At 44.4% G+C, this 12,232-nt stretch overlaps 1 protein-coding gene across 3 annotated transcripts in view; it reads left to right on the forward strand.

Moving 5' to 3' along the window:
• Positions 1-12,232, forward strand: part of CACNB4 (calcium voltage-gated channel auxiliary subunit beta 4) — a 278,889-nt gene that overhangs the window by 241,434 nt on the left and 25,223 nt on the right. For all 3 annotated transcript variants that reach the window (XR_016442095.1, XM_090045718.1, XM_090045720.1), the window contains one exon: positions 4,184-4,279. Coding sequence is in view for 2 of the 3 variants with exons in the window: in XM_090045718.1 (XP_089901844.1) it covers positions 4,184-4,279 (96 nt within the window). In the remaining variant the exon portion in view is untranslated. The remainder of the gene's footprint in view (positions 1-4,183; positions 4,280-12,232) is intronic.

A 12,232-nucleotide genomic window follows, 5' to 3' on the forward strand; every position in this document is an offset into this window, starting at 1 on the left:
TTATTGCTTTGAATTAATTGTACATGTAGATGCACCTACTGTGTCTTAGCCCCTTTTATTAGCTCACTAAGTAACAATGAGCATTAGTCATCTATTGGTCCATTTACTTTCTCTCACTCTTTCCCCTTCAGGGGGAGGGAAAGATGGGGGTGAGGTGGAGAATCCTTTCATATTAAAATTTTCATGCAAGTATTTGCCTTAAAAGTCGATATGTATTTTTGAATCAAACTTGCAGTGTATCATCATCAGTGTATTATAAAGGGTGCTGTATTGACAGTCCTGGAGATCCTTTGATTATCTTCAGCTCAGCTGTCAGTTCTTCCCACTATCCCACTGGTATCCCTTAGTCCTTACCTGGAGCAACTGTCTCTAGGGACAGGAGATTAAATCAGTCTTAAACCATCTTTTTTATTTGTGTAAGCCACAGGAGTAAATTTATTTTACATTTTTTAAGGTCGCTAGTAACTTTGTATACGTGAGCCTGGATACAATGACTGCTGTGTAAGGAGAATTAGGCCCCTCAAAAGGGAAATTTAAAACGCCAGCACACTAAACAGTGAGTCAGTAAGAGCTAGCCATTGGGAAACATGATATTCCTCTGCCTGTGTCATCAGATGGATGCAATTCTGTAGGCAGTCTTAGAGCCAGCCTAGAGTTTTTTCTATTTTAATCCAATTAACTTTGAATGTAAAATACAGAACAATCCTGGGAACTTGGACCAGAAACCAGGACTCTCCCTCTACATGAGTTCCTTCATCACTGAGCAACTAATACCTACTCCTTTTTGCCTGACCTGCTGACTTGTCGTCCTGGCATTCCTTTCTGCCAGTGGTACAGTTTGAACAGGAAAGGTGAAGAATGCTCCTTATTCAGCCTAACCTATATCCAGGTAGTTAGGAAAGTCTTCTGAGAAATAGGAAATATGGGGTGAATCCTCTCAGGCTAACGCACCTATAACTTCTTGTAAATTAATCTAACCCTAAGGCAGTGATTCTTACTTAGGGTGGTGCCATGAGATCCTTTTAGGAATGTCCTGGGGTGCTATGCAATGTTAGCATTGCTAGGTATGCAAATATTTTTCACAAAATAAACCATAGAGATTTCAAATAGGGATCCGTAGCATTGAAACATTCTGACCTGTTGTGATCTTTCTGTGTTCTTTGTAACAGAAGAATTGCTCTATTATTTTTCCATAGTCAAAAACCGAGAGAAAATAAGGAGCCAGCATTTTCCAAGGGGTGTGTGGCATTGATCAAAGGGTGCCACAAATCTAAAAAGGTTGAGAAACACTGCCCTAGGGCTACTGTATAAACAAATGACCACTGCCACTTTCGGCTTGTCTAGGAGCCATTGTTTAAAAAGAAAGCAATAGAAAGTGTCATTGGGGGACCCAGTTTTGTTGGTGTGTTAGGCATGCTTTGAGCACACCTATCAGATTGGGCCCATCTCAGAGTTAGGTTCATAGCTGTGCAGGCTGGAGGAGTGCGAAACATGCCCAGAGGGCACTTAGGTCAAACAGGGAGGCACCTATTGAGACTCTAGGATGAGATGATGAGAGGGGGTTTTGATTGCAGTTGTGTATTGAGGCAGCTAAAATCTGCCTGACCCCAGGATTAGCAATGTATGGTGCGTGGGCTGGATCCAGCCTGGCCTGCAAAGGTCCAGTCTGACACAGGGAATTGATAGCATCCCCTCTGTAGAGCTCCCTTGCATCTGCAGTTACTCTCACTGCAAAGGGAATGGGAGTCACCAGCAAGGGTAAACACAAGCAGCTGGCAGCTCTAGGGGTGAAGGCTTTCAGCTTGCAGCAGGGCTGGGTTGCAGAGGGCAGCCCACGCTCGCTAAACCACTGGTCTAAGTAATCTTTTGGATCTGGCCCTTAGCCTTTGTGTAATTCGAAGTTGTACCACTTAAGGTGTATTTTTACATAGATTTTAAACTTGGCTTAAACTGAGTTACCTAAATTCAGGTGACCAAATTTGACTAAAATTAAGTTTCCTTTAATATAAGAATATCCATACAGGTGTTTGCACTGGTTTGAATTGAAATAATGGTTTTAATGAACCTGCTGCATATTTTTAACCTTACCCTTTTAGATCTTTTTCTAAAGTTTATCAGTTACTCTCAGACTTATTATGCTATTCTATAGCACCTGTATTTTTTAGTGAATAGTAGAAAGCTTTCTTTATTAATGGTAGTTGCTATTTTATCTAGTAAAACCCTTCAGTAGTAAGTACCCTTTATAGTAACTACCTTTCGTGTTTCCAAAAAACACTTCTAAAAATAAAGGTCTGAATTCCCAAATGGAGCAATTGGACATACAGCAATATATCCTGCTGGGCATTTGGCCTACATTCTGTAGGAAAAATAGTCCCACTTAAGGCAATTAAAATAATAAAAAGCTCTTAAGAAAGATAAACTTAATACACAATTTGCACAGTCCCTTGACACTTTAATTTGCCTGACTACTATTATGTTCCTGCTCTGCTGGTGGTTGTACTTGCTATCCCACTCTGTTGAGTCAAATGCAGGGTCAGGTAGAAGAGATCATGGCAGTGCATTGGGCAGGATCTACAGCACTAGGGTTAAGGGCACTGCCTTTCACATCCTTTCAGTTCAAAGGCTCATAGGTAGGGAGGTTTGATGCTGTAATTTTCTTTAATAGTTTACAGAAAAATAATTTAGAATTCCTAATTTTCCTTCCCTCTAAGCTCTCAAAATGAGCACAGTACAATAAAAACGATGAGATAATATGATTGCTGGGTGTTAAAATACCTCATCTACCCAAAATATACTTCAGAGCAAGCTAGGTAGCTGTAATCTCACTCTTACATAGCATAATTTAGTACTATTATTATGCTCTAATCAAACTGGTGATGCCATAATTTTCAGAGGCTTTGGAGAATGGTTCTCTACAAAATTATGTTTGTCAACAATAGCTTAATTCGTGACAATGGAACCATGCAAACTTACATTTTGTATTTCATAGTGCTAAGCCAGTGTGCCCAGATCTCAGTGAAGTTAACTGAAGTGTTTGTGTCTATATCTGTACTACGTTAAACACAACTGTGACAGGTGTGGTGCCCGGGGGTTGCCATAGTGGCCTCATCAGTCCTGCCTGGCTCAAACCCTTGCCTCCCAGGGTCTCCTCCTAGTTCCTCACCTGCCATGTCTAGTCACAGGTAGCGAGGGGAGGCTGCCCTCGAAGGCTGGGGAGCCTAGGGTGCTCTCGTCTCTCTGTGTGTTCATTTCCTTTAGGTTCTGCCAGCCTTTAGGACTAAATTTGTGGCCTCGTTCCACTCCTACAGCTACACCCATACCACGCAGGTGTTACTTGGTCCTCAGTTCTGTCCTTTTTGCCCTCTTGCCTTTAGCCTCCCTTTTCTCTGGCAGCAGGCTTCTGTCGTAGCCCACCTGGCATGCCTGGCCCAGGGCAAGGCTGCTTTCAGCTCTACCCAGCATCCCTGGCCCAAGGCAAGGCTGCTCTCGGTATACCTGCCTCTGGCCCGTTAACAGGGCTGAGCTGCCTGACTTTCAAGTGCTTGTGCTTCTGTCCCATGTCTTATGCCCTGCCTCTGGCAGGGCTTTAACTTTGATGTGTCCCTCAGGCACCTCTGAGTCCTCTGCTTCACCCCTTATAGCCACACCTGATCCACCAGTGTAAAGCTTATATTAGAACATAAATACAAGACTTGCTCTGGGTTGTTGCCTCACTCAGGCCATCAACTCCCCTTAGTTCCCTCCAGGCAGCTTCAAGGAGCAGCTCAGGTGCCTGCTAGTCCATCTGCTGCAGGCATCTCCCTCAGGAGCTCCTCTTCCTGCTGCATGCAGGGCCAGACTGCCTGCTCTCACTCAGGTCCTCAGTTTATATACCTGGAAGCCATGCCCCCTTTTTGTCATGTGCCTTCCCCAGATCCATGCAGGGTTTTCCCTGTTAATCATGGGCCAGGCTGCCCTCCTGCATCTGTGGCCCCACACAGCCGGCTTTGCCAGATGCATCCTCATAAAGGGACAGGGGCCCCTCTGTTACAACCCCCTCTCCTTTCCTTCCCTTACACCTTGTTCCAACAACACAAATGAAAGCTTTTTAATTTAGGCAATCCTACCATTGGCATTTGAATCTTTGAAGCTGCTGAATATGTATGACCCTTACACTCACATTTGTTTTCTTTTCCTCTATCAGGTTTTGCAGCGGTTGATTAAATCTAGAGGAAAATCACAAAGTAAACACCTGAACGTTCAGTTGGTGGCAGCTGATAAACTTGCACAATGCCCACCAGTAAGTACAGAGAAAAGGATGAAGCTTTGGTGACAACAGGAGCTTTGGACATGTCTGCAATGTTTATCAAAATTGACTTCATGTGTTATCAGTTGATGTTTTGGTGATGCTAACAATCCTAGATCAGCTTTTATTACTAAGGAAGAAGAAAAACGTTCAGGGTGTTTTAGTCACTTCTTCTAACCAGAGAAATATCTTGGCTGTGCGCCAGTTACCCAGGCTAATCAAAACCCCTGGCAAGGAAAAGATATGCCACCGCAAATGCCCTGCATCTCAAAATTGACTTTTTGGCACTTTAGGAAGGAAAGCTTTTACCTAGTCATCTGTGGAGATATATCCCAGGTGACTCGGTCGAGCTGGCCAGTTTTTGCAGGTCACTTTAACAAGGGTCATGGGTGGGTAGTTTTAACTGGTGCAGCATCCTAGTTGAGTTGCAAGCTGCCCCAGATGGTTAGGTTGACAGGTTCCAGGGAAGATAACTGTTCTTCTAGGCATATGTGAAAAGACAGCTAACATTTGTTTATAATCCTCAATCTTGGGGCATCTGGAGGAACTCTCCTTTAAAATCCAGTGGCTGGGCATGGCAGTTAGCCTGATAGCACGTACAAGTCATTTCTGCTCCCAACAGAGGGATCATACCAGGACATTCATCTTAGGGGCTTCTCTCACATCCATCTCTGTAGTAACAAATAGCTGTATGGCAAAGTTAGATTTTTATAGTGAGAACGAAAGCGGACTTCGCATTGGATTCCATGCTTTTGTTCCTCCTGGGCTCTTGGAAGTCCTACATGGGGTATAGCCATACCTGTACTTTTAAAATAAAAAAGCTTTATCACAAGGAGTATCTTGAAATAGTTTGGAAATAGGTGAGGGCTTAAGATTTGGAACGTTTTTACAAAGCTCTTTATGTCCTGAACGCACTCACACAAGGACTGTCTGCCTGGAGTTATAAATGCCCTTAAGGAACTGAGTCCAGGTCTCAAAGTGGGTTTTATTTTTAAATCTATTGAACTGCTAACTTTTTAAATATGACCCTGACTTCCCTTTCTATTAGAGAAGGAAAAGAATGTAGCAGTGATTTACTATAAAAGACAAGAGAAGTTGGCTACTCCCGTCAGGCTTAGCTGCCATGCAGGAAGCCCTCTGTGAGAACCTCCATATTTCAGCAATAGAGAGTCATGGGACTTACAAGTCTCAGAAGCTTAAAGTGACAAGTCATTGTCTGTTCCAGTCCATGTGGAAAGGTAAAGCAGCAGCAGGTTGCCAGTTAATGGCTTGGTGAACAGAAGAGAGACTTCCAAACTTCCTAATGCCATTTACTGAGACCTTAAGCTGATCCTGGTACAGAGATGACCCTGTAGTTATGTCCAGACTAAGAGACAAGTTGATGTTGGGTTTGATGTTCATTTTTTTTGCTTGAATCAAGTGGGTCCTGGTCAACTTGCAAGCTTTCACTGAAAAACCCCCCCCTGTGAATTAAAGCTAGTTAGTTACTATGGTCGAATTTTGTGCGTGAACACTGTTTTTTGAATAAAATTACCTTAGGGTTTAGCCACTTGCATTCTGAAATAAGAGTGTCCATGCACAAAAATGTAAATTCAGACCTCTTATTCTGAGTGTCCAAACATATTTGCCCCAAAATAAATGGTCTGGTTGTTTACGGTTCCTTAAAAGAGCTAACCCATTTGAAACACCCATGAAAGCCTATTTCAAACTGTGCTCAGTACCCTTGCTGCCAAGATAGGTGACATTGTAGCTCTCCAGCCAAGGGGTAGGAACGCCTGTATGCCCCATAGCACTCTATTTGTAGCACTACAAATACATGTCTGTCTATAGCCTAAGTGTAATGTAGATAAGGCACCCTGCCTTTCACACATGTGGGTCTGTGCTCCTTCATAAGCTTTGAAGCAATCAGTTTAGCACATGCTGAAGGTCATGTCCCTTGTCCACCTTAGACTTTAAACACATTTTTGGTCTGTTACCTGTCCTATACTAATATGTCACCTTAAATCTGAGTTAGGTAAAGCCTAACTTGCTTTAGAGAGATTTTTTTCTGCTAGCTTAGAGAGATCTGGTTATATTTTGGTTACCACAGGAATAGATGGGTTCAGGAACAATTAAGTGGTTTTCTGAATAAAGAACAGTGTCTCAACTGGCAGGCCAGTATACATAAACCACATCAAACAAGAGGAAGGTGAAAGTCAGCTGCTGTCACTGCTTATACCAAAGGCAGTAAAAGTGTGGAAGCCAAGCACCGTGTTAAAGAGAGGGTAAGTTAGGCCTTTGATGTGTCCTTCCCAGAATAGGGAGGCAGGAAAGAGTCCCTACCTCTTTTCTTTTTTTCCCCCGGGCATTAACAAGGTGGCTTAATATCACTGGACTCTCTCAGCTTTGGCCACAGCAACCAGTCTCTCTTCTTCCTAAGCTCCTCCTGCTGGTTTCAACTCTGATCCCATCCCCACTTACTACCCACAACATCCCTGACACCTGAGCTGCCAGCCCACCTTTATAAGCGTGACCCAAGCAAGAGACAGATTATATCTTGCCCTTGCAGAGAAGGGAAGGCACTGCTCCCCTATCTAGTGTTCCTACTCAGAGAACTTATTTATTCCATGGTGGTCAAGCAGTGCCCTCTACAATATAAACATGCATTCTTTTTCTTAGTTTTAAGACTTTGATCAAGGGTAAAAAGAGAAGGAAGTCAAACAAGTGTGTACACACCATTTCTTAATTGCACTTGGTTGGAGAACATGTCGTGTCATAAGCTATGCCATTCTTCTTGGGAAAGTACTCATTCCTGCTATATTAGAAATAGCCATAACAAAAAGCATCCCTCCTGTCCCAGCCCTTGCCTTCTCAAGCGCCAGCGTGCTAGAGGCATCTCTGGTTACAGTAACAGTAGCATCTTTAGTTCTTTCTGTCATCCTGCCTGTTTTCCACCTGAACTAGCACTGAAAGTTGTTGAAGCCAGCTCAGGTTTGCAACGCAGGGTCTAGTGTATTATGTTTCTATCTTGTGTAATTTTCCATTAGCTTGTGCTTGTTACAGTGACAGTGGGGGAAGATAGCCTATGAAATCCATTTAGCATAAATATGATACAGTTCTATAGTAGTAGTAACTGAAATACATATCAGCTCTAATTCAGACTGAGTGTAAACTGAGTTAAATGGAGTTGCACCTGCATACACTGCATCTGAATTTGGCCCCTGGTGTTAACAAAAGGGCTGTCATTGCTGCTTGCATATACAACACCATCTGTAGTGTTCACCTTCACATTCTTCACACGTAGGAAGATGTGTATTTTTCTTCATTTGCAAAGAGCAGTCTGTGCATATTTCACACATGCACTTGCTTCTTTCTACAGTTGATTCAAGCTTCTTATTTCAATTCAAGTCCCTATCAATTGGTTGGAAGTAAGAGCCTGAGCTTGACTGGAACAAATATCTTTCACCAGTGTGGGGGGCCTGTCACATAATAGCACTTTAAAATATCCACAACAATTTCTGTCTTTCTGATTCACTTTTTTAAATCAAGTCTGAGATTTTACTGAGACAAACTCCTAATGGTATGCAGTGAGACCTTGCCCAGGTAACCACTTGAAGATTTTAACTTTTAGTTGTAGTTGCTCTGGGCCAAGTTCCACCTACAGACGCATGCATCAGCTGACCACAACCACTGAAGTCACTTAGTCAATTCCATGCTGCTTTGATTTCACTGAAGTTACTTCTAATTTACCCCACCTTTAAGGGAGATTTGCAGTGGGAGATCCAAATTTGTTGCTAAGGGCAGAATCCAACCAACTGAGTACAGTTAAAAGACCAAAGTCCACCCTTGGCTGTTTGCATTCATGGCATGTCTGCCAAACAAGCTGCATGGTCCCCTTCTCAGGATGGTAAAGTGGCCAAGCAGAGCACCATGCTAATGTGTCTTTCCTGATGCATGCAGCCAAGCTATTTTGTTCAGAGCTAGCTCACATAGCTCTGTACATTGCACTGCACCATGCCTTTTTGACCAGAGGCTGGCAACATTTTCGAGTGGCAGGGCCAAGTTGGATCAAGTTGGCAGCGCTAGGGCCTGGCTGCCACTGCAGCTCAATGCCAGCGAAACTGCAGCTCTATGCTAGCCCCCACCAAGAAGAACCCCGTGCAGCCCCAGCTGTAACCCGCCTGCGCAGATCTGGGGGACACATGCTCCCTCCCTGTGCCCTCCTGGAGTGCAAGCAACAGCAGGAGCCACCTTCCTCTGCCCCCCCCCCGCAACCTGGGTAGCACCTGCCCATGCCTCACAATGGGGGTGTTGATCTGCCTCCCCACTCCCTTTCTACCATACCAGATTTACCAGCTGGAGGCAGCTGTATCGGAAATCAGATTGGTATCAGCTGATATGCCTCCTTAAGTACCGGCTATCGGTATTGGCCCCGAAAATCTTTATCGGTGCACCTCTAGTAGCAGAATGAAGACATTAGACTTCAGAAAAGCAAACTTTCACAGGCTCAGAGAACTAATGGACAGCATAGTACTGGAACACTGCAACAGAGTGCCTAGAAGATGTTCCTGTGTTGAGTGTGGAACCTCCTGAGGCCCCTTCCAACCATTTTTCTATGATTCTGTGTCTAATACATTATAACAGGGGTAAGCAACCCCTGGCATGGGTGCCAGAGTGTGGCACATAAAGGCATTTTGCTTGGCACGCACACCTTGGAGTGGATGGCAAGGAAGGGGCTGGACCTATGCTAACCACAACAAGGTTTAGGCCCCCCATGGCTCCTCTGCCACCCACCCCTCGCATGCCAACATCTTACAAATCGAGGTTGCGGTTGTTTGTGGCACTCTACCCAAAAATGTTGCCAACCCCTGCATTATAACTTATAAAGTAGATTCTAAAGTTCACGTTTCTGCAAGAAGAATATTTGCATATCTCAGTCTTTATGAAATGTTTACGTTTTTAATTTGCATGGTGCTGCAAGTAACTCATGAAATTGGATAGCTCGGTAGGGCTAGACATTATAAAAATAGCTGTCTTTTTTGAATATTTCAGTTGATCAACTATCTTCATTATCAATTCCTCATTAATTTTTCACTGATGCTTCTCACACTAGTGCTAAGAATGCATACAACTGCAGGAATTCATTAAGTGGTAGGAGTTACATTACATGTCTTCATGAAACAGAAACTGTACCAAGAGTGTAGCTGAATATACTCTAGTCAAATGCCATTCATTATTTATTTAGAAAAGTGTTCCCATCCTTATGCTTGAGGTGCCTCTAATATAATTTAAGATATTAGGAGTGATACGTGAGCATAACTAAAATGCACCAGCATAGATATTACTCATTCCCAGGTAGCCAGGTGATTTAAAAACTGAAAGCAGGATAGATTTGCACCTTACAGATTAACTAAAGTGTGTGTGTGTGTGTGTGCACATGCGTGCGTGTGTGTGTGTGTAGCACAAGCTTTCATGAAGCCAAGCTAATTTCATCAGATGCTGTGAAAGGATATGCATAGAGCAGTATATAAAATGGAGATAGTAGTTTGAATGCAAAAGCCATGAAGGGAGGGAGAGTGTGGGGAGTGGGAGCAGTGCTGGGAGATGTAGACAAGCAAGCAATAAACCCATGGAAACAATGGAGTCACAAAAACTCGTTAAGATAATTGCCTAAAAATCCATAGTCCCTGTTTAAATCATACCTAACACATATGGATGATGTCTTATTCCTCAGTTTCCTGTTCAAACCAGTTTTTAAAGATCTGCTGCCTAAGAGAAGTCATCTTTAGGTCAGTGATAGAATGTCCAGGGAGGATAAAGTGTCCTGCCGCAAGTTAACATATCTTTCTGCAGCTGATGTCAGAGCAGTGTTCATATATTATTTCACAATTGGGATTTCCCATGTGTCCAACATAGCAGAGGGGCACTGTGAACAGGTGACCACCTGTTCCACAGCCTGTTCTCTACTGAGCTCTGCAGTTGCAGAGCTTAGCAGTGAGCAAGTTTCCCAGCTTGTTCCCTACCCAGCTCTGTGCTCATGGAGCATATTCCCCATACAGCTCTGCACTTGTAGAGCTGAATGGGAACAAGTTCCCAAACTGGTTCCCCACCCAGCTCCACACTTGCAGAGCTGAGCAGGGATCAAGCTACCCAGCCTCTGCCCCACCCAGCTCCATGCTTAAGGAGCTGAGTGGGGAACAGGCTCCCCAGCCTCTGCCCCACATGTGGGTGCAGGCTGGGAACTGTCCTGGTCAGGGGCAGGTCCCAGCCCCATGCCCTGATCAGGTGATCAAGTCACAAGGCTTCGACAGAGCTGTAGGGGTGAGGTAGGTCCCAGCCCTTGCCCTGATCTGGTGGGGTAGCTAGCAGTGAGCTAGCTGCTAGCTACTTCATAGAACCGTAGAAAGTTAAGGTTGAAAGGAAACTGAGGAGGTCATCTAATCCAGCCCCCTGCTCAAAGCAGGACCATCCCCAAGTAGATCCTCCCAGCCAAAGCTTTGTCTAGCTGGGTTTTGAAAACCTCCAAGGATGGAGCTTCCATCACCTCTCTGGGTAACCTGTTCAAGCGTTTTACTACACTCCTAGTGAGAAAATTCTTCCTCATATTTAACCTAAATTTCCTTAGCTGCAACTTGAGACTGTTGCTCCTTGTTCTGTCATCTGCCACCACTGAGAATAGTCTAGCTCCATCCTCTTTCAAACTCCCCTTCAGGTAGTTGAAGGCTGCTATTAAATCCTCCCTCAGTCTTCTCTTCTCTAGACTAAATAAGCCCAGTTCCCTCAATCTTCCTCCTTATGTCATGTCCTCCAGCCCCCTCACCATTTTTGTTGGCCTCTGTTGGACTCTCTCCAGTTTGTCCACATCTTTTCTGTAGTGGGGTACCCAAAACTGAACACAGTACTCCAAATGTGGCCTCACCAGTGCTGAATAGAGAGGAATAATCACTTCCCTTGACCTACTGGCAACACCTACCAATGCAGCCCAGTATGCCCTTAGCCTTCTTGGCAACAAGGGTGCACTGCTGGCTCATACTCAGTTTATTGTCCGCCGTAACCCCCCGGTCCTCTTCTGCAGAGCTGCTGCCCAGCCAGTCAGCTCCAGTCTGAACTGATGCATGCGGTTGTTCCATCCTAAATGCAGGACTTTGCATTTGTCCTTGCTGAACCTCATGAGATTTCTTTCAGCCTAATCCTCCAATTTGTCTAAGTCACTCTGAATCCTAGCCCTACCCTCTAGTATATCTACTACTCCCTCCAGCTTGGTGTCATCTGCAAACTTGCTGAGGGTGTGCTCTATGCCATTGTCCAGGTTGTTGATGAAGACATTGAACAAAACCAGCCCCAGCACCAACCCCTGGGGTACTCCACTTGATACCAGCTGCCAACTAGATATCAAACCACTGATTACTACACTCTCTGAGCCCGACGTTCCAGCCAGTTTTCTATCCATCTTACAGTCCATTCCTCCAGCTCATACTTCCTTAGCTTGCCTGCAAGAATATTATGGGAGCCCACATTAGAAGCCTTGCTAAAATCAAGGTATACCACATCCACCAGTCTCCCCACGCCCACAGAACCAGTTACTTTGTCATAGAAGATAATCAGGGTGGTCAGGCATGACTTGCCTTTGGTGAATCCATGCTGACTGTTCCTAATCACATTCTTCTCCAAGTGCTTGAAATGGATTCCTTGAGGACCTGCTCCATGATTTTTCCAGGGACTGAGGTGAGGCTGGCTGGTCTGTAGTTCCCTGGATCCTCCTTCTTCCCTTTCTTAAATATGGGCACTATGTTTGCCCTTTTCCAATCATCCCAAACCTCTCCTGATCACTCTGAGTTTTCAAAGATGATGGCCAATGGCTCTTACATCAGGCAGCTTCCTCAGTACCCTCTGGTGCAGCTCATCCAGCCCTGTGGACTTGTACACATCCAGCTTTTCTAAGTAGTCCCTAACCTGTTCTTTCACCAC

The sequence above is a fragment of the Crocodylus siamensis genome, chromosome 4 (genome assembly GCF_052110815.1).
Source record: "Crocodylus siamensis isolate JL-2025a chromosome 4, ASM5211081v1, whole genome shotgun sequence".
Lineage (NCBI taxonomy): Eukaryota > Metazoa > Chordata > Crocodylia > Crocodylidae > Crocodylus > Crocodylus siamensis.